Here is a 23,555-nt window from a genome sequence, read left to right as displayed (position 1 = left end):
GCACGGCATTAATTTTCCACAAGGGGTCACTTTTGCACAAAAATACTTTTGCACGGGTTGAACTTTATTTAATTAAATTTACTTTATTTTTTTTTTTTTTTTTTTTTGATATCACTGTTTTTTTGATATCACCCCTAACACTTACCAAAGGTCAATAACTTTTTTTTTTTTTTTGATGATATATTTTAATTTTATTGTTTTTTTTTATATATAATTTTATTAGTAATTTTTTGTTATTAATTTCACTGTTACCACTTACCCTTGGTCAGTAACTTTTTTATTGTTATTGTTTTATTTGTAATTAATTAATTTTTTCTTGCTTTTGTTTGTTTCTTTATAATTTTTATTAGTTTTTTTCATTTTTTTCTATCACTCTTACCCTTAACCATTACCCTTGGTTGGTAAGTTATTTTTTCTTCTTTTTGTTTTTTTAATTTTTTTGTTTTTTCGTTTGATTTTTAATTGTTTTATTTTAATTATATAATTTTTTAATCTTTTGAAAAATTACCCTTTGTGCAAAAGTGAACTCTTTTGCAAAAGTGTCTTAGTGCAAATATGTCCCTTCGTGCAAAAGTGTATATTTAACCCGTTTCCTAAATATTTATATAAAAAATTTATACTAATTATTTATAATTTGAAAATACTAAGCATCAACAAGTTAAGTCAGAAAACATTCTCAATTAAATAAAACTAAATTATTAATTTCTCAATTCTAAATAGAATAAAAATATGTTTTAAGGCAATTTTAAAATAACATGATGCATAAACACTAAAAGTTTCTTCCATAAAACTTGACTTTTTAGAATATTATAATTTTTTAAATGTAACTTTAAACATTATTTTGATCAAACCTAGCTTTATCTTGAAATTTTCTTCATAAAATAATCAAAAAGTAATAGTCTTGATAAAAATCCTTTTTTTAGTTCTGGTCCAAGGTTATAAATTGAACATCTGCAAGATATAATACTACATTTTATAAATACTTGCTTATAAAGTCCTAAATAAATGTAAAATATAAAAATAATAGATAGAGATATAATTTAAACTTATATAGGCACTAATTTGCAAATTTTAATTCTAGCTTAAAATTACTTTTTGTAGGTAAAGCAATATTGTTTTGAAATTAAAATTTTATGATTTGTAAAGTTTTTTTTTATGAAAGATATTCTTTAACTAGTAAAAGAACTTTTTCAAGTTAAATACAAATATATGTTCAGTAAGAAATAAGTTTCGAAAATGTACTGTGAGAAGTTTTTAGTTTATTTTTATAGATTTCTTTATAAAAAAGCTTTATTTTATTTTTCATTTATTTCAAATTTACTAATAAATTTTCAAATATATAAAACATTAACTTTTGTTTCAGTCGCATATTTTTTGTATTTGAAAAATGTTCTTTCATAAAAACATACTTAGTTTTTTACCTGACTCCAATACCAATTATAAAAAATTGATCTAGTATCTTTACACCTATAAAATAGCTTATTACATCTAATAAATATCTAGGAATCTTATGTTTACTTATTCTTTTCTGTTTTATCAAAAAAATGAATATATGTTGGTTTCTAACTGTTCAAAATATAGTTTTAATTGTTTGCTAACAAAAGATCCTAGTAAAGTAACTTCACTGGAATATAAATAAAAACAAATTATACAGTAATCTTCCTTTATTCTACCAACATATGTTTCTGTGTGTCAACGAATCAACACACTTCAACTGGGTTGTTAATAGGAAAGATAACTCAATATATATGTTAATATATATGTTGGTTTCAAGTATTATAATATTGCCTGTATTACCATTTTGAATATTTTGATGAAAAAATAAAAGACAAATTTTATTTTCTTTAGTCGGAAATTTTTTTAAACTTATTTAAATGTTTTACTTTGTATACTTTTGAATATTTTAATTCAAAACTTACATATTATTATATTACAAGTCTACAAAATTATTAGGAGCTTATGATATTAGTTAGGTGAACCTTTACTTTAGTAAAACTTAAGAAAAAAATAAAAAAAGTAAAGTTTATGTTCTTTAAATGTTAAAGTTTTAAACTAAGAGCATCATTAAACTAAAGTTTTATCCAAAACTTGAGATTGATGTCAATAACTGGTAACAATAGTTATTACTGCTATTATAATAATAATAGTAATAAAAATATGAATATCATACACACTTAAATTGCTAAATATAAAAAGTATATTGCTTTTTAGGTTCAGGCACTAGCTAACAGTGTCTATGCTGAGTTCAAAAGAATGATGGGTTGCTATGGAGAAGAAAGTATCAAAGAATTAATGCCTCTCATTGTAACCATCCTTGAGTCTTTAGATCAATCCCTTACTAAGTGTAGCAGTACGTTTAGCTTAATTATTGAATAGTACTATTCTTTTCAGTTTACAAAATTCTGGAAATTAATGTTTATAAAGTTTTTGGATAGTCTTACTTTGGAAATATTTCAAATTTAAAATTAAATATTGTTTGTTACTAGTTATTTGGCTTATTTTTTTGTAAGTTTTTTATAATTTTGAATTTATTTAGAACTTGAAAAGATATTGGAAATTGTTTATTTATAAAAAATAAAGCATAGTTTAAAAAAAATCTTGAAGTATATTTCCTCAACTCAAAAAATATTTAGTTTTTCAAGTACCAAATTGTTAAAAAGCTTCTTTATAAACAGTAAATACTTGATCAAAACGATGTACAATTTTAATTAAAAAACATATTGTTTAACGACGAATATTAATAACTAGCTTAAATTGGTAGACTTCCTGGTAGAGCAGGAGATGCTAAAGGAGGATAACGAGCAGTTGATGACGAGATATGAGATGGAAAGGAGAATTAGAAAAGAAGCTGAGCAACAGCTAATGGAAAACGAGGATATCAATGAAGGACAAAGTAGAGAAGTAAGGTTAAAAATGGAAAATTTTGAAAGCGAAAATAGGCATCTTGAGTTGAAGTGTAAAAATTATGCTGATCAAAGTTAGTATAGTTGTATATTTTTTAAAGTGTTAGATAATTTTAATTTTTTTATTAGTAAAGTGGCTTTTCTCAGTTTTTAGTTTTTTTTAATACAATATAGAAATATTTATTGACATGTGTTTTCTTTGTAGTTGAGCGTCTTCAAGACCGTGATGTTGAAGCAAAAAGAGAATTTTCTGAGCTGCATGTTAGACATAATGAGGTGGGTTCATTTGTTTTTATTGTTTTTAACGCTTGATTTTTAAACATGATCTAATAGCTTATTTAAAAAGTAAACTATTTATTATAATAAGTAATATAAATACGATTTGGTCTGATGTTTCCTTTTGATTTTGCCTTAGATTTAGTAGTAAAGAAAACATGTTTCAACAAACTTGTGGTCTGATGATCGAATTGGCATGATCAACCATTTTGTTAAAATTGAGCTTGTCTCAAGGCAAACGAAGGTCCAAGCTTCTGCTCTGCTGACTTTCGCCGATGTTTTTTGTTGATCGTACTAAAACGAGCGTACCAGATGTCTTGCCTAGTGGACAATGTTTAAAACGTTGCACGGCAAATGACAATGCTGACGTGACTGATCATTGCCAGCAAATGGTTGCTTCATGTGAAAGCATGATAAACCATTTGTAGATTGAAGACTGCAGGTTTTTCGGTTGTGACTGACTGATGAGTCCTAATAAGGACGAAACCGGTATCAGTCTACCGAAACTTGTGGTCTGATGATCAAATTGGCATGATCAAGCATTTTGTTTTAGTTTTCATGTGTGTAGATTTAATTTTAGTCAATTAAAATGTTGCTTAACTTAGTTAGTTCAAACAAGTACCTTTAACTTAAGAAATTGAAAAGTACAAACATGGTTAGCTGTGGTTAAGTAAAGTTGGGTATTTTGTGAAAATGTTGATATAAGTTTACCATAATTTTTTTTAATGAAATATTAATATTTTTTTGAAAGTAATTTTTCTATACGTGTGTAAAAAAAGTTTTTTTAAACTTTAGTAGCAACATTTTATTTTTTCTATCATTATTTCATTTGGCAGGTAAGCAACATCTTTTGATACGGGTAGGTGTCTAATTTGCACGAGCGGACAAATTTGCACGGAGAGATTTTTGCACGTGTTGAATATTTTATTTATTTAAAATTTTTTTTATTAATTTATTTTTTTTAAATATTACTTTCACTGTTACTCCTAACCCTTACTCTCGGTCAGGATCATTTTTTATTTTTTTTTATTAGTCAATTATTATTATTTTTTAACTATCACTGTTGCCCCTAACCCTTACCGTCGGTCAGTAACTTTTTTTTTTGTTTTTTTATAAATTTATATTTTAGTTTTTCTGTTTTTTTTGTATAATATATATTTTTTCTGTTTTTTTTTTTACTCACGTGCAAAAAAGATCCTCCGTGCAAAATTGACCCTTGGTGCAAAATTGTTGTCGTGCAATTTTGTCTATGTGCAATTTTGACCCGTTTCGTTTGATACATAGCTATATTTAAGTTATAACTAACAAGTTTTCTTTAAAGTTGTTTTTTATTTTGCATACAATTTCTTTGGAATATTAGTGTTTTATATGAAATTAAATATTTATTGTATTTGTTATTGCTATATATATGATAATATTTTAGTTCCATTCATGTTGTTTAACTTATATCATATATTCAAACTTAAAGCTTTTAGTATTTTATTTCAAGTTTAGCCTAATGCCTTCTTACATTTTTACATAATTTTTTTTTACAGATTTTGTTCAACTGATGATCTCGTTTGATTTGGTTCAAGCGAGTGAAGCATTTTTTTGTTAATAAAATTTTGAATTGAACTTATTTCATATACAGTTTTAGCCTATGTGTACCCTATTAAGACCATACAGGCGTAAAAAAAAATTTTATATGTTGATCTTATTTTAAAGATCTTTAGCTTAGCTAGCAGTTGCTTTTTACCGTTTTGTAAAATTAAAATTAGCTTTTGAGATATGAGAGTACGAAGTTGAAAGTTCAATAGGATCCTTATGGAAGGAACGAGGTAAAAGAAAAAAAGTCTATTTCATTGAAAATATATCTTTTATCACAGTTCTTAAGAAGTCATCGTTCTGAAACTTTCTCATTTTACTCTTAATTTGATAACAAACAATTCTTTTTTTTTTTTGTTCATAAACTTCTTAAATGTTATATTTGATCAATACAATAAAAGTTTCTTTATTGATGTAAGGCACATTTAAAAAAAAATTGAGGTTAATTGATTAAAAAATGAAGGAGAAAGTAGATTTTTAGTAAGTTTTTCAAAATTCGAAGAAAGTCAGTAATGAAATTTTTTCGATACATTTGTATTAGAAACTCTTGCACAATTGACTGGACTATATCTCAAAAATTAATTCTTTTTGTTCTGTAAAAAGTATTTTATAGTACATAGTTTGATAATTTTTATAAAGGCCAATGTTATTTTACTTAATAAGTGTTTGACCATCCCTATATGGTTTTAGATACTTTTTGAAGATAAATTAAGTAGAACTTGTTTTTTTTTAATATATATTTCAGTACATCCTCGCTTATTTGACCCTCGTTAATCTAGATGCTTTAGCCGAGAAGTAGATTTAATTTATTAAGCTAGAATAATTGTTTTAACTTTAAAAGTTATTAATCCCATAATGAAAATAATGTGCAAATTATAAACCTAGTTTGATTTTAAATTGTAAAAAAAGTTTTGTTTTGTTATTTTTTTTTGTTTTAACTGTCTGGTTCGTGGAAATAATTGTTTAAAGAAAATTAAAAAAGAAATAGTGTGCGTTTTATTACATGGATTACATAATATAAAAGAAGTATAGTATTAGATTAAAAAAATATCTAATACTTTATTTTTATCCGGCAAAAAGCTAATCTGGTCATTACAACAAAAGCTTCTCCAACATGGCTTGTTTAGAGAGATGTACTTTACTTTATAAAATCAACAATGTAATTTCTGAAATTCTACTTAACCAATTGAAACCTTATATTTCTAGATTAAAGTAGTTTTATTAATTAAATAAAAAATTAATCTAAATAATTTCAGGTAAAGTAAACATCTTTAAAGTTTTAATTACTTTTAACATTAGAAGTTTTCTTGTGTAGTCACCCTAAAAGTAAAAAAATAAGTAAAATAACAAGTCAATGTAGTTATAAAATCTGCTCATAAAGAACTAAAACAGTCTTGACAGTTACTTATTCGAATTTTAATTACCTTTAAATAAAAACTTTATTAACTTTTACCATTGTCAAACTTGTTGCACAAAAAAGCAAAGACGACAACAGAACGCGCATAAATTTAAGTAATTTATTTTTATTTTTCAAATTATATGAATATCAAATTGATAAAAAATATGTTTTAAATTTTGATTAAAATCTACAAGATTTTTCTTTAAATAAATATGTATATATATGCATAAAAACTGCAAATGTTTATTCTTCAGATGATACAATCTTATGTAGAGTTGATAGAAAAAACTAAACTTCAACAAATGAATCAAAGTTTAGCGGAAAGTCCAAGCTCACCTGTTGCACGACCAAAGTTTGTTTTATTTTTATTAAAATGAAATATTAAAATAAACTCCACAAGGTGTAACCAGAAAAACTTAAACATTGTTTATTATTTTAAACTAGTAACCCTATACTGGTATTGTATTATTACTTTTTAGTTAACAATTTTATCAAAATAAAATTAGAGATTACGTTTTATACTTTTTTTTTGGTTTTAGAAATTACTACGCATTCATAAAAAAAATTCTTTAGCTAAATAATAAATAATCTTAAAATTTTTACTAATTTTGTTTTTATTTGATTAGATGGTTTTATTTTTTGTTTAAGAAAACATAAATATTTTTATCTAGAAATCATATTTTGTGGTGTGTCTAAATTGATAATTAGTTTGACTATTTACAGTGTAAGTATCAATAAATATATACTAACCAAAACCTAATTTCTAAAGCACTTTTTTTCAATGGATCAGGTAAACTGTTTATTATTTTCGTTGTTGTTATCCAAACCATTTTTTCACTGAACTAGTTTTAGTGATAATAATGAAATACATTTTTTCTGATTTAATTTTTAGTTTTGCTAATGGTTTTATAATTCTGCCTTGTTGTTATTTATTCATAAACATTTTAATATTGTCTTAGGTTATTACTATGTCATTTATCTTTTTACAGATTAATATATTAAATTAATAATTACTTTTACTGAAAAAAATTGAAAATACATATAAAAAGTAGAGTACTTACTAACAATTTGAACACAGCTTTACCTTCAATATTTTTAAAAGTATCAAGTTATTTAGATCAATATTTAATGTTTAGTAAGCAGCAATAAAAACATTTCGACTATTTTAACTAAAAAGTTTTATACCATAGTAATTTCGAAAATAGTCTAGTAAAATATTTTGTCTACTAAAAAATAAACGACATAAAAAAAAACTGCAGAGAAGTTTTAGATGAAATTGATGTTTATTAATAAGTATTTAGATTTATTTATAACATCATTTTTTATAATGAATTGATGTTGTATCAAATATTTTTATTAATGATAAAAAATTTTCAATTTCAATGTCCTCTACTTTTATAATTTTTGATCATATTGGCTTCTACAAATGATTATAGTTTACCTAACTAAATTAGTTTTAATAATATTTTTATTAAAATTTGGTCTAATGTAAACTATTTTAATTTATTTGTATTATATTTTAATTGTTTGATAAAATGTTTAAAAACAGTAAAACCAACAAATTTTTATATCTAATTCAACATACCTTAATATTTTATACTACCAAACATAATAGAATACATCAATTTGTGAAATATGTGTATAAAATCATTAAAAAAATACTGTAATGTAATTAGCTCAGAATACAAAAGTAAACTGTCAAAATTTATAGTACAAAACAAGCTAAACAATAAAACTTTTGAGGTGGAAGTAAAAATTTTAATTAGTTTTTGTTTTAAGGATATAACAGAATAATTTTAATTCGAAAAGTACAGACCTACTTAAAGGTTTTTACTAGTATTTTTATATTCGATAAATTTTATAAATATACTTTTTACTTTAATTAATTTATTTTTTTACTATATCACAAACTTTTTTTATAATGTTTTTATTTATGCATATAAAAATAATGCAATTACTTTATAAAATAGAGCTGGTACAATAATTTATTTTTTTTATACAGAACAGAAGTAGAAAAAAAGTCTCCCTCTCAACTGGATACCCATGCTAATTTTAGTGAAAAAATGCAGTCCGGAAGCTGTGAAACTTCTATTTTAACGGCAGATGACTCTGTTTTAGATGATGATGAGCCAATTGATCATCATATTTCTAAAGATTTCAATTTACATTCATTGAAAGTTTAATTTTCACTGTTTTTAATTTTTTTTAATTACTTTAGGTAAAATAACAAATATCTTGTTTTTACACTGTAGTGATTTGTATACTTCGTAAAATTTTTTTTATGTAGTTTAATGTATTAAATATCTTTGATGATAGTTAGATTTTCTGCATTTATTTAAAAAAACATTAAGTAAAACTTTGGGTTAAAATCATTAAATTTTTGTAAGTATTGCTTAAAAGTAATTGAATAATTTTAGATGAAATTAAACTAGTTGTTGCTTTATTTATAATAAGTCTATATAGTTTCTAATAACATTTTTTTTACTATTTACATCAAAATAAACTTTTTTGCTAACTTATATATAAATAATTATAAAGTTTTATGAAGAAATGTATATATTAGTTTCTTTTGTATAAACAAAACAACAAGTGGTATGTATGTATAATTACTTTATATTTTTTGAACAACTGTATTTTACCGAAACTAAAATCATATGAAAAAAATATCTTATAAAGTTAGATTTCATTTTATGTGCTTGTAACTCCCGTTTCTTCAGTAAAAATCGAAATAAGTTAACCATGAAACCTATACAAAACGATACTTGAATTTTGTTTAATAACTTTGATCGTGTAACAGTTTAGTATAATCTTTTTTCTTTTCAAATTTACTTTATACAGTTTTTTTATTAATTTATCATCTTATTTTTTTATTCCTTATTAAATAAAAATGTATATAAATGTCTATGCTTTTGTTTCAAAGATTAAGTCACTTAATGCTCTGTTTTTGTACGTTTAATAAAGTGCTGTTTTTTAATCTCATAAATTTACTAGATAAAGTATTTTATACTCTTTGTGCACTTTACTCAAGTTTTAACAGTTAAAATGCATTGTTCAGATTATTTGAAATAATAATCTAATAGTTTATATGCACTAGAATTTTTTATTTTTTTCTTTAAATTAAATAAGTCAAAAATAGCTATAGAAAAATATATGTTTTTAAATTTTGTAGTCACTAGTTGCTGAAGATGTGGAGTGTAAATTAAAATGGAGTTGTGTGGTTTTTATGTGGTTTTTAACATATTTAAAACTATTTTAGGATGAACTACCCAGCACACCTATTGGAAATCAAAGTATTGTGACTAGTGAGAGCCAAAACCACTTGTTAGAAAACCAAGGTAAGCACTTTTAAGATAGTATAATGCATGCAAGAATAAAAGTATATTTTGTGTTGCTAGGCTTACCAAAATATTTGATTTTCTTTGTTTTGTTTTACATTTAACAGATTTAACAATTTTCATAAGCACTAGTATTAGTTTATTTGGTGTTTAGTAATTTACAATGTTATTAGTTTAAAAATTATGATTATATACCTTAAGTATTATTTTAGCTATTACTTTTATAATTGTTATATCGTTGTTTTAAAATGACAGATCGGCTTGTTTATAAAATAACATTGTTTAAATGTGTTCATTGTAATACACATAAATTAAAAGTTTGTAAGTGTCATGAATTATAAATAACTAAATGTTATTATAATAATTTGATCTAAAATACTTTTTTTATAATAATAGTTTGTTTATTAGACACAGTTGAAATTTCATACCTAGGTTTTTATAATAACGTTACACGCCCATTAGGTTTTATAAAAATTCTTTTAACTAGTTTTGATTTCATACAGAAAAAAGTGAAGAGAAAGTTGAAAATTTCGAAACATTAGAAAAGTCTGATGAGATTATGGATGAAAAATCAATGAGCAATGATGATAACAAAATAACTAAAGAAACGCTTGTAGAAAAAGACGTTTTAGCTTTTGGCGACAATTTACATCACGCTGAAAATCAAGACCTTTTAAATACGTTTGTATGCTTTAAATATTACGGTATTTTCAAATAGCTATGTTTTTGTTAATCATATAATCTATTGTTTCTATTTAAATACAAATTTCAAATGTTTTGATAAACGAAAGACTTTTGAATCTGTTGTTTTTGTTTTCAAAGAGTTAAAACAGCTTTTTACTGTGGGATTTTTAACCAATTTTATTGCATGTTCAAATTATTCACAGCTGTCCAACTTCTTCTATAAAAAGGCAGACTACCTTTGAACCATTCATTCTAATTTTTTTTTTGTTCAGATAGATTTAACATCATAGTTTAAAAAAAAAGGTCATCAAGCATTGTAGTTAAGGAAGAGACAGCCAATGAAAACTCTCTATTTGCCGAACTTTCAATGCAAGATCTGGGTGATGTTGACAAAGGAGCTGATATTGCAGGTGATTTTTTTTTAAGTTTCATTTAACAAAAAAAGTTTAAAGATACAAAAATATAATCTAATATAAAGCATTCATGTTATTTAATTGACGCCCCTATAACCTTAATTTAGACAAGTCATATTTTTGATGATTGAATATTTATGTTCTTTCAACTATTAAAAAATCCTTGTTTATGTCTACTCACATATAATTTTATAAAAAAATAGTACTTTAAAAGACTACAAAACTCAAATATTAAGTAAAAATCGGATATTTTGGTATTTTTTTATTATTAAAAAAAAATTACTCCATCAAATCGTTTTTATGTTTCAAAACTTTCTAGCAATTGTCTGCAACTAAAATCATTTTTAATTTTTATTTAGTAATCGTAATGTTTGTTTATGGCTTTTTAAGTTCCTTTTTGATAATAATACTTCAATCTGTGTTTTTTATAAAATAATCAAACGTAAAAGAATATTGATTATCTTTTACTACTAGCAACTACTTTATCTATTTTGAAAATTTCACTGTTAATAAGTAAATTTAAAATGATTTTTTTTAATAAATAAACACTAACAATAGGAATGAGTAAAGAAGTAGAAAACCTACTCACTGAAAATACCAAACTGCTTGCAACCAAAAATGCGCTCAATGTAGTAAAAGATGATCTAATTCAACAGTTGGACCAAATTTCCACGCAGCACACCCTTTTAAAGTTTGTTTTTTATCGTTAACACATTTATGCATTTTTGTACTACTTTAATGTAACTGCTCATGATAGTAAATTAAGAAAGTTTTAATGCTATTCTTGTAATGTATTTTAAAAAGTAAATATTTAACGTGCATACTTTTATATTTTGCATTTAGATAACAAACTTGCAAATCTGACAAAACAAGTTATTTAATTTAATTGCTAATTAACAAATATATTGAATTTTAAGTAAATGTTACCAAGCTGAATTTGTTGAAAACTTATTTTAAGATATCTTATAAACTTTCTTACATTGTTTTAAAGTTACCATTTGTACTTTGCTAAACTTTAACTACAAGGTTTAATCAGCTTATTTATTAAGTTTTAATATTAGAGATGAACTTGCTGCGTCAGAAAAAAGCAAGTCTGGCTTGGAAAAAAAGATGATTGATTATGAAAAAAATATTACCGAAATGCAGGAACAAATACAAAAACTTAAAAAAGACCACATTAATGACTCTACTTCTCCCTGTGATTCTTCAACGCCAAACTCAAAAAATAACAATGATGAGGTTAGTTTTGTTTAAAGCTTTAAAAATTTATCAGTATATAATTTAGCTTTAAAAAGAAAAATATAATCTTCTTTTTCTGTATGTTTTGACTACAACCATTAAATTTTTTCTAAACGAATTAACAGTAAGAAGTAAAAAAAGTAAATGAAATTTTTTTTAAAACAATAAATAATTTAATTAAAGTTTTTACAAATAATTAATTAACAGTTTTAAAGCTAGTTTATCAAAACTAAGTGACAAGTAATTAGTGCCAACATAAGTAATAATTTAAGTTTTCTAAACTTCTATTTTAAAGTTTTATGAGTGCTTCTACAGTTAACTTCATTACGCAATAAATAAGAACAAATGTAAAATTAAAAACCAAAGTAATGTTGCGAAAAATTTTGAAGCTAAAGCTTAAAGATACTAATAGTTTTATGAAAAAAGTATCAATTCACTCCATATTCTACATCGTTTGTCTTTTTACTCGTACTAAACATTTATGATATAAATCAATTGATTCATAGGAGGGTGTAATACCGTTGGCACAACGTAGGAGATTCACGAGAGTTGAGATGGCAAGAGTTTTGATGGAAAGGAATCAGTACAAAGAACGACTGATGGAATTGCAGGAAGCCGTCAGGTGGACGGAAACCCTGAGGGCTGCTAGAGAATTGAATGATGAAAAGAACTTGCATGAGAATCGAAGTAGCAAAAAATCTTCTATTTTCCACTTGTAAGTCTTATTTATGTATAATTAAGTTTTTTTTGTTAAAATTTGTTCAAAAGTTTCTTTTATTTAAATAGAAAATGTTTAGATTAGTTTTCAAAACAGTTTTTATAAGTTAATTTAATTTTAAAAACATTTAAATTCATTTATCTTAACTAGCAGCAATAGTTCTACTTTTTTCCACCAAAGCTCAGGTATTTTCGCTATAATTTCAATAAGCACTAGACTGATTGCACTTTAACGTATTTTAATCGCTTCATTTAAAAAAATAACTATAGGGAACTTTAACTGAATTCGTTAAACTAGTTTTATTTTGTGAACAAGACTAATCTTACATTGTTTACTTTAAAATTATAATTAAAACTATTTACTTACTACTTACTTATTAAGCTATTAATGTACTTAAAAGTTAATGTATTTGCTAAATTTTGGCCAGTTTAAATTACAAACTAATAAAATAGATTTTGTAATTGGGTTTTTAATTAATTTATAACTTTAGTTTTGATATGTTAATGACGTAAATTTTGTTAAAAAATTGAAAAAAAAAACTTTTTAAATAACTTTATAACAGTTATATGAGAGAATCTCATTAATTATTTATACAGTAGACTGAATTCTCCTAAACTTACTGCTTTAAGTTAACGTATCTAAAAAAAGGCTTATCCTTTAATTTAATACCATTTAAACAAAAAATTTAAAACTTTATGAACTTTTCAAATTCTAATAAAGTTTGTATAAAGATGTAAAACTTTTAAATAAACACAAAATTTATTTTTTGTTTATTTAATAAATGAAGCGCTCTTAACTGAAATTTAAGCATGTTTTTTTTTTGGAAATTTTGAAACATAGGCCCTCAAAATAAAGTAAAAGCCTGATAGATAATCGTTTCTTCATTATTTTCTACTGGAACTTATACCTTTAATTTGCATCATTTTTAAGGACTCAGTAGTTAGCTAATGAACTACAGTATTAAATACTTTTACATTACCCGTAACTAGTTGATTAATTACAAAGAATGTAATTTAATTGAAAAAAAAAGTTATATATAATAATAAGTGGTATACTAGTCAAACATTTTTTAGTTTATTATACTTTGTCCCCTTTAAGTTTTTTTGATTGATATTCTAATTGAACTGTGTTCTAATTTTTTTAGTTTTTAAATTATCTACTTGTTTAGAAACTTTGTAATAGCGGATAAGAAAATAGTTTTTGTACACAAAATTAATAGAAAGTTTAACATTTTTAGTTATTATTTTGGTGTTTGTATAGTAAAACTGAAAGATAAGTTTTAGTTATGTACAAAGATATAGTAATACGTACTAACCTATGCAGAAATTTTAAGGTTTTCGAGGTTTAAATTATGTGGGTATGAAAATATTGTTTTATTAGATTTTACACATATTTGTGGCACCAGGCTTAAAAGTTGTTAGAAATATTAGCTAACTTTAGTTTATGTAACCAAAAAATATCTTTGTTAAAACTTTGTTTAGAACTTACTAAGTACTATTGAAGTTACGGATTTAAAAATACTTTTTTAATTTAATGAACAGATCTTAGGAATTTGAATAAATTAAAAAAATATTTGAATGTCCGTTTGTAATATTAGTTAACAACAAGTTTTATTAAGTTTTATATTAACTTAATATTTACAATTACATATCTTAATTTGTGCAACAAACTTTCTGCTTACACTTTCTACTATTGCTAAACTGTCTCAGCTTTGAAGAAGATAGCCGAAATATTGCTACTAGTTTATAGAATATCTTAAAAGAAATTATTAGTAGTCAAATTTATTTCTTACTATAGGAATATGTGTGTTAATTTTTATAATAAGTTAATACTATGTGAAGATATAGTTTCTAATAAAACTTACACTAAATTGATCTTGCTATTGTTACAGTAATGATACTGTTTAAAGTTAAGATAAAAGTAAGTTTATAAAACCAGAGTTTTAACCTTTCTATAGCTATGCAACTCCCGTATAACTATGCTTTTTAGACGCTAGCTTTACTAAGCTTAGTTATACAACAGGTGAATGTAGCATTTAGCTTTTAATTTAGAAAAAAATAAATTTTTCAAATGTTTTTAAGTTTAAGTTTTATGTAATCCCTATGAATAGATATGTTTTAAATATTTATTAATACAGACAGACATAGTAGTTTTTTATTAAGAATATTACTTCATGTGTCACTTATACTATCCATTTAAGTAATAAAAATAAAAGTTACTATTTAAGAGAACTGCAATTGTTGAAAAAATATCTAAAAAATTTTTATTGAAAATAAATAAAATGTATTTAGTAACAGCAGTTAGGACGCTTGTTTCATGTACATGTATGCTTATATAGTACTAAACTAAAGTTTCTTAAAGGTTACTTATTTTGTCATTGGTAAAGTTTTAACTTGTGTAATTGCTGAAAAAAAACTTATATAGTGAAAAAATGTTTTAACAAAAAAAAAACTTAATACTTCTATCTATACGTTTTGTATTTAGATTAAAATAAAAATACAAGTACAGTATTAATATTAACAATAATTCTAACAGTTTCCACCGTCTCTTCCAATCAGGCAACGAAGCTTCATCTTCTTCACTCAACGCTTCTGTGACAAGCGAAAAATCTCCGGTAAAGAGAAGAAGCAACACGCAGGCTGGAGGTGGCGGAGGATCTGTCGTCAACTCGATAAGCATGCAGTACAATGCGTTTAACAGCAGAGTCATGCCGAGGAGCAAAAGCACAAATCAGTTCTACGGCAGGAGCCCTACAATTGACTCCCTAAAAAAGTATGTTTTTTTTCAGTCGTACTCCATGTCTCTTTTTCCATTTAGAATGCTGTTTTTCACATTGACCAAGGCTTATAAGTATATACTTGCTAATAAAAAAAGATTTTATAACAAAGAGCTAAAAGAAATTGTTATTTTTGTAAAAAATAAAAAATTACTGGTAATATTTTCGACTAGGTTTAATTGTGCTTATTAGATGATTAAAAATTGTTCGGTATTTTCAAAAAACTTAGACTCGTTTTGGTTAAAGTATAATAATTTTTTGTAAGATCATTATTTACTAAAAAGTGTAGCACCTAATTAACAAACTTATGTTAAATTCTTAAAACGTAAATTATCAACCAGGTATTACAGAAGATCTCCGCCTAAATCTTAACAATTACAAAATCAATTATTATTTATTTTCTGGATTTAAAATCAAAGAAGCATCTAAAAGTCCAAAAATCTAGCCACATATATAGCTAATAATTTCTAGGTTCATTATAGAGCTTACTACATCAGTATATATTGCTTGCTTTGGTGTTCAAAAACTATATGTGTTTTAATATCGTGCTTTTTTTTTGTTTTTTAAAGAAAGAAGATGGTAGCCGCTTAGTCTATCTAATAGTAAAAAACAAAATTATAAAAATAAAAGTACTGAAGCATTTTTGAATTTCTTACTTTTGTACTATCGATTTTTTTTCTTAAAATTTTAATAAAAATTTGATGAATTTTATATAGCGTAATGCTTAAGTTAATTTTTTAAATTAATATAATAAATGTTTTTATCATCACAAAATAATTGAAAACACCTATTTATTTTTCGTTAAAATGTTAACTATTAATAGACTTTAATTCTTTTTAGCACTTTTTTTTATTAGTTTTTAGTCCTAAAGACTACCATATTAAATTTACTAGCCAAATACGAGATATGCCGATATTATTTGTTGTATAATGTTGTTTGTTTATACTCGCTTGAAACTTTGTTTTGAATTCATTTTGTTTGATTTGTTTTATTTTAGTGCAATTTCTAATAAATCCAAATAAGTATGCTTGTTTTATTTTGAACTTTTTTAAATAAGTAAATTTAGCAAATTCTTAAATATAGAAGTCAATCTAAGCAATAATGGGTTTTTATAGTTTTCATTTACCATAAATATAGCTAACATTTTTAGTTTTCTAAATTGTAAATAGCTTGCTTAGTTTAGCCTATGTATATTAAATAATTGTTTGTTGTTGTAGTAGCTCCATATTGAACCTATTTTAAAGAATATAGTTTTTATCTAAATAACTTATAAGTTTTTGAAAGTTACAAGTCATTTAGAAATAGTTTATAGCTAGAAGGATATCCTATTTATTTTTACAAGGTATTTTATAAATTTTAAACTTTAACCATTCTTACAGCTTTATAAGATCCAAAGTAATTTTGAGACATATGATGTTAACGTTTTGGAGCTATTAAAAATCCATGTAAGAATATTTGAAATGTACAAAGGAAAAACTAAATATTTTTTAAAAATTATTTTTTCAATGTTCTATTTACTGGTTAATTGTTTTTTTAGTATTGATAAAGACTTTATTTCTTTTCAAAAAACGTTTTTTTATTTATAAATTACCTATATTTTATAATTTAGATATAATATTTCAGAGCTAATGTTAGTTTGAATAGAAAACTTACCTAAACTACCCTAAACAGTCCTTAATATGTCTCTAAAATTTTATGGATTTAAAACCAGTTCAAAGATCTTTATCACTTTTTGCAATATATTTCAAATCCTTTAATGTGTTTATAAAGTAGGCCAAGGGTGGGGAACGTAGAGCCTGCGAAGTATTTTTTAGTTTTGAAACATCTAATGAAAGTTGAATCTATAAATAAACTCTAAACTCGATTATAATTACACATTATTATTTATTAGCTGACCATTTCATTACAATTTTGTTTTTAAGAATTCTTATTTAATTTTCATAGTACTATTTTTCAAAATTATGATGTCCGCTAATACTTTTATTTTAAAGGTTTTATATGGTAAATTTAACCATCCGACCAGAAAAGTTGCCCTTCCCTTTTTTAAGTATAGAATTTAAGTGAAAGTATTTGAATTGTTTTTGATCTAGGTTAAATTTTATGGTTAACAAATACTATTAGAATTTTATTTTGAATAGGTATTAAATTTCTAGTACAGTTTTTTCGATATGTTTTCAAAGCTTAGTTTAATTTTTAAGGTGACAAAATGTGTAGTTTATAATTTTTTCTTAATTTTATAACAACATTTTTCTCTAATATTTATTATCTCAAAGATAATTTCAAATAAAACTAGGTTAGCTTGGCTACGTTTGTTATACCCATTTTTAGAAACATCTTGGTAAACCATTGTTTACTATAACAAAGATTTGGTATAACTAATTGTTTAATGTTTTAAATCGGAAATTACGTCTACTAAAAAAGCCGATTTAATAGTTATTTTCATCAATATTTTTTGTTTACTATTCCATAGTTTTTATGTGAGCGTACTTATATAAGATGTAAACAATGTTTTAAATTGACTCTTTTGCAACCCAACAAATATATAAGAGAAAATGGTTAGTTTAATTGAAAAAAGCTAGGCGGTTTCGGTTTGTTTTATATAGCTAGTCTAATTTATTATTTTGTTTCTATAGTTTATAGCAAGAAGTCACTTAACTACTGCCTTGATTTATCTTTAAACAACTTATGCAAAACATCCTAAACTATTTTATTGAAATTAAAACTTTTAAATAGCAAAACTTTGATTAAGAGGGAACAATGGTGCTAATCAAATAGTTTTTTTTATTGAACCCATTGTTTATTAACCACAAACACACGACAGCCCAAAAAAAAATTTGTACCTATTGCTTAGAGAAATCTGTCGATTCTTAACTCATTTAACCTTTGTGTTTTAAATATATTTTAAAAAGTAGTAAAACAAAAACACTTACTATGTCAGACATACTAAAGACTTTGAAATAACTGCGACGATTTTTTTTACGTATAGAACATAAATTTTACGCTATTTTTATTAAATATTTTATTTAATAAGAGTTTAAAATTTAATTTCACTTTAGTTTTAAGTTTTATGTAAAGTAATAAATAGTTACACTAAGTTTTTTAATTGAAATGCTTTTAAAAATATTTTGAAGTTGCCTACTCAATAACTTATAGTTTAATTAGTAGCTGAAAGTTATAAATGTTGCGTGCGTTTACCTTAATATATAAAATGATATTTTAAAACAATTAGCACATAAAAAAGTATTACAAAAGGTTCAGATAAAGTTTTGAATAGTGATAAAGGTTCTGTTGTAAAACAAGTTCTATAACTTTCATTTGACAATATATTTTTGCATTTTTGACTAAGTTCATAAAGGAGTCTTCAAAAGCTAAATATTGAAACTAATGTTTGTTATATTTTTTTTTATTGCTTAACTTTATGTTAAAGTAAAATATAATTTTGAGTATAAATTATATAGTATGTTTGAGAATAAACTTAACCAAGTCAGTATTAAAGGTTAGTTCACTCTCTAAGTAAAAATATTAACTAGTAAAATGTGTCAAAAATTTTATACTTGTTCTCTTTTATTTTATACACTTTGTACACATTAAAATAAGAATACTTATATATTTATATAAAGTTAGAAAATTGTCATTTCATAACTTTATTACGATGTTACATAAAACATTAACATATTTTAATAAAAGTATTACTCAAAAATTTTATTTTTAGTTGTATGTATTTTCATTGCTACTTAAAAAATATAATTGTATGAAATGTTATAAACATTACTTTTAAAACTGATAACAATAAATTAGATTAAAAAACTTTTGACGTATATTGTACAGTGAGCAAAAATCAACAAGCAGATCTAATAATGAAGGGAGATTGCAAGCTTGCGGCTGGAGTCTTCCAAACTCACCTACAAGCAGCCAATCTGCTCTACCAACTTCCACAAGCACGTCGGAAACCACTTCCAGAACAAAAGTTCCTGTTCCTATTTACTGCGGTCCTGTTTTTGACGATAAGCCTAACTACAAAGTTAATTTTTTTTATACTAGCATCGTATGTTTTAGATCTAACGATAACATTATTATATTTATATATTATTGTTCGTAAACGTAGTTTATAACTTTTTTTTTTCCTGTCTTAAAAAATATTTGATAAATTTATTTTCATAACAAGCTTTGGTGTGCAAGCGCAGTCAATATATCTGACGCAAGAACTAAAGATGGTGGTTATGTTATGGGTGATAAAAGCGTGTTCTATCTTAACAAACCTGCTGATGATGGCAGCAACAAAACAGATGAAGACTCAAACAACCATTCAACAAGTGTTGACCAACTTAATAAGGTTGTTAATTTTAGGAAATTTCAAACTAGAGGTATTTTTTTTTAAATAATATTACTTAAGATCAGGGGTCGGCAGCATTATATAAGTCGCGGGCCAATTTTCTTAGAATTTTTTTTGCAAACCGCAGTTGTGTAAAATAATTAACAATGCATTAGTACTTATTAAGTTAAAAGCCTTTTTGTAAGGTTTTATCGCAAAAACTTTTTTTATTCTTATAAAAAGAACGTATTTAGCTAAAAAGTATGTCACGGGCTGCATATTTTCCGAACATTGCTATAGATGAAGTATATTTTGTAGTATTTTACTATTCTATTTGAATAAGATTTTTTATATAAGCACTGACGATGTCTTTGACCGAAACTGAGTTTGCATTAATAAATCTTGAAAGAATTAAATAAATATATTATTTTTTCTCTAGAAGTTGAGATATTTTTATATTTTTCGAAAAATCAAAACATATAATAATATTTTACTAGACAGAAATTTTGGGATAAAACTTTAGTAGTATACGAAAAAGTTGATGAAAAGTAACTGATGTTTCTGTAACATTGTTTTAGGAGTTGAAAACTCACCAGCAGAATTTGAAAACTGAGTCTGAACGAAGTCAGATGATCAGTAGCTACATCTGGCTGGTTGCTAGTGACAAGCACCAGGGGGGAAGCAGGGTGGTTGTCAAGGACGCTTGCCATCCAAGCAAAGTAATTCAGAGTTTTGTTGTAGGTTCCTCTGACACCAATATTTTGTGCATATGCAGTGTCCCTGGTGAGTTATATAAAGAATTTAGTTTTAAATACAAAAAAAAAGTACAAATTAAAAAAGTTTTTATTGACGAACAAAAATTTTACGAATTCATTATGATTTAACAAACGGTAATTTATTATTATTATTTAACCAGTAGTTACTACGGCCATCATCAACAGAATTGAGATGTTTCGCGCCATCAATAATAATTAATGAACTTTACCGCAAGATCATCAACAACAGCATCCGAGACAACCTACGACCGACTCAACCTGCCTGATGAGTTCTAATTAGGACCAAACCGGTCGTAGGTTGTCTCGGATGCTGTTGTTGTTGATCTTGCGGTAAAGTTCATTAATAATAATTATTATTTATAAATAAAAGTTGTAATGTTTTCTGTAGCCTATACCAAAATATATAAACATAAGCTGCAAAATATTTTATAACATGTTTTAAACTATTTTAATCTTACTTATATTTTCAATTTATTGAATTATACATTTTTAACTGTTTTTTAAATCAGATTTTTTACAAATATTCGAGAAATATCAATTCTAAGCTTAAAGTTATTTTAATTAAAAAATTATGATTTTTTGTAAGATGCGTTACTTAATTAAATTTTCTGTAATTGTACAATTTTTTTAAATTCCCCTTAAAAATATGTATAATTTTTTTTTGTTATTCAAAATGTTAAAAAGTGCAAGAATTCAAACTAAACAAATTTATTGAGTATGATAAAAATATTTTGTTCAGGGTTGCCACTCGGTCAGGAAAAGTTAGGAAATCAGGAAAAGTCAGGAAAAGTTTTAAAAAATGACAAAAGTCAGGAAAAGTCAGGAAAAAATGGGGGGTTTTAAAAAAATGTCAGGAAAAGTCAGGAAATTTGATAAAATAAGAAAAAATTAAAGTCAGATTTTGTCAGTTTAAATTTACAAAATTCCTTGTTTTCCAAAGCCTTCAAATGGTAAAAATTAATTAAAAGTCCTTTAAAGTCAGAAAAAAATTCCAAAATTTTCCTAGAAATTTACAAAAATATTTAATTTTATTTCCAATGCCTTCATCTGGTATAAATTAGTAAAATATCCTTTATAAAACTGCAAAAATTTTCTTAAAACATATTGAACATCTTTTAATAGTTTCAATTGTTAGATTATGTATTTTAGAATAAGTTTAATTTAAGAGTTTGATTTAGAAAAGTCAGGAAAATTTTGGTAAAAAGTCAGGAAAAAGTCAGGAAATTTTTCTCTGCTTGATCAGTGGCAACCATGTTTGTTTTTAAATGCTTAATAAAAAAAACTCGTTTAAAAAAAGCAATTTCGTGCAACTTTTTATAAGGCTTTTTAATTTTTATAGATTTTGAGTATAAAGTTGATGTTGAAGTTATGAAAATAAACCTTTTTTGTGACTTAATTACAAAGTTGTTTTTAATTTAAATTAAAGGATACTTTTTTTTTCATCTTTATTCAAAGCAACTTTGTGTGTACTCAATCACAGATAAATGCATATATTTTACTTTTGTTTAGGATTTTTTGAAAAAAGTTTCTCCGCTAATTTAGTATATTTCATTAAAAGCATAGTAATAAACAGATGTTGTACATGCTTTAATAAAAAATGAACATAACTACTTGCTTTCACAATATGAACACGCATTTGCTACTAAGTATTCATACATGCTCAGTCAAAATTCATCTTGTTTTACATTTTTTTATTTATTACTTTATGGATACTGTTTTGTTATTTTTTTACTTCTTGGCCCTTTATACTTGTGATAATTAAAATCACAACCGTCCAAAGCATAAGCACATAAACCGCTAATTTTAACGAAGAAAGTCAAGTTACAATAAATGTATGACTAAAGATGTTTGTTATTGTTCAGTAAATTTTTATTAGGAGTAAACTTGGAAGATTATAAAACGTGTTCGGATAAAGAAGACACTAAAAACGGTGCAGGTAATTAGTATAAATTTTTTGTAAATATATTTTTTTACGTTTCTCATACATCTAAAAGTTTAAATTTGAACAATATTTATTTGAATTGTTTATTATTAATTTATTAAAATTATTTTAATTAATAAAAAAAACAGTTTTTTTATTAAACTATTATAGTAAATAAATTATTAATTTAACAACATTTTTGGTTAATAAGTCAGTTTAACAGCTGTTTCTTTTATGTATTTTTTTATTTCAAAGGATAATTTAAAAAAACTATATAAAAACCCGCCAAAAACTTTTACATGCCACGCGAAAAATTTTGTTCAGTAAACCTGGCCCGTTTCATAAAAAAGCTGCCGACCCTAAGTCAAGTAGTTTTTATTTTAACAGCAAGTTAAATAATGACGATTTTTTATTGTACTTAATGAAATTCTAATAAATTTATAAATATAAATAAGTAGCCTTAATAAAATTGCACAGATCACGAAACTGGAAACATAAAATCACCTAAACCAGTTCAAGTAAGTGTTTTTTTTATTACATTCATATGCTTGATAGTTATTAGTCTTTTCTGTATCCGTTTGGATCTTTATTTTGAAATAGGGAATCCGGATCAAATCAATTTGAAAAATCATGAACAATTAGTTTTTGTAAAATCATACGACCACCATTTGAAAAATTGTTTAATAAATTTGTAAAAAGTTTTCCCTGAAAAGACACAGGGTCTAAGCACATATAAATAAAAAGTATTTGATACTTTTACATGTACAGAGTTGTCAAAAAACTTGGAATGTGGCAATTTAGGCAAATAAAACTGGAAAAACTGTTAGAGAAATTTCGAAGAAACCTGGAAATTTGAACAAAAATCACTAAAAAACTTAGAATTAAAAAATAAATTCCAGAAAAATTACAAAATTTCGATTAGTTATGAAAATCTATTATATACATTTTTTTGTATCATTTAGAATTTTATTGTTATAAAGTACACTTAAAGTAGCATTAAAGTATCTTTTAAATACTTTCATTCTATTTATGACACTTTTTTTATTTAAAAAACCTGAAAAGAAAGTTCAAAAAACCTTTGGCAACATTGCGAGTAGTAACTGACCTATTTTTTCTGGTTTAATTTGTATTTTTTTTTTGCATTGCGATAGATATTAAAAAAAAAATTAAAATCAAAAAGTACATTTTCAACTTGCACCACACTTTTTCATTACTGGAT

General features: G+C 24.5%; 1 protein-coding gene across 1 annotated transcript in view; it reads left to right on the top strand.

The window, feature by feature from the left end:
* Positions 1–23,555, top strand: part of LOC145833825 (C-Jun-amino-terminal kinase-interacting protein 4-like) — a 40,300-nt gene that overhangs the window by 4,075 nt on the left and 12,670 nt on the right. Inside the window, exons 3-19 of the mRNA XM_082941020.1 lie at positions 2,212–2,350; positions 2,762–2,977; positions 3,109–3,179; positions 6,417–6,514; positions 8,165–8,339; positions 9,419–9,497; positions 10,001–10,178; positions 10,485–10,591; positions 11,153–11,285; positions 11,656–11,833; positions 12,340–12,548; positions 15,087–15,323; positions 19,156–19,348; positions 19,493–19,660; positions 20,218–20,422; positions 22,292–22,351; positions 22,814–22,854. Coding sequence (XP_082797146.1) covers positions 2,212–2,350; positions 2,762–2,977; positions 3,109–3,179; positions 6,417–6,514; positions 8,165–8,339; positions 9,419–9,497; positions 10,001–10,178; positions 10,485–10,591; positions 11,153–11,285; positions 11,656–11,833; positions 12,340–12,548; positions 15,087–15,323; positions 19,156–19,348; positions 19,493–19,660; positions 20,218–20,422; positions 22,292–22,351; positions 22,814–22,854 — 2,487 coding nt within the window. The remainder of the gene's footprint in view (positions 1–2,211; positions 2,351–2,761; positions 2,978–3,108; positions 3,180–6,416; positions 6,515–8,164; positions 8,340–9,418; positions 9,498–10,000; positions 10,179–10,484; positions 10,592–11,152; positions 11,286–11,655; positions 11,834–12,339; positions 12,549–15,086; positions 15,324–19,155; positions 19,349–19,492; positions 19,661–20,217; positions 20,423–22,291; positions 22,352–22,813; positions 22,855–23,555) is intronic.

Source organism: Thalia democratica, chromosome 4, assembly GCF_965202585.1.
Source record: "Thalia democratica chromosome 4, ktThaDemo2.hap1.1, whole genome shotgun sequence".
In the NCBI taxonomy this organism is placed as follows: Eukaryota; Metazoa; Chordata; class Thaliacea; order Salpida; family Salpidae; genus Thalia; species Thalia democratica.
The sequence above is the reverse complement of the archived record's forward strand: the minus strand, read 5'-3'. Positions and strand labels throughout refer to the sequence as shown.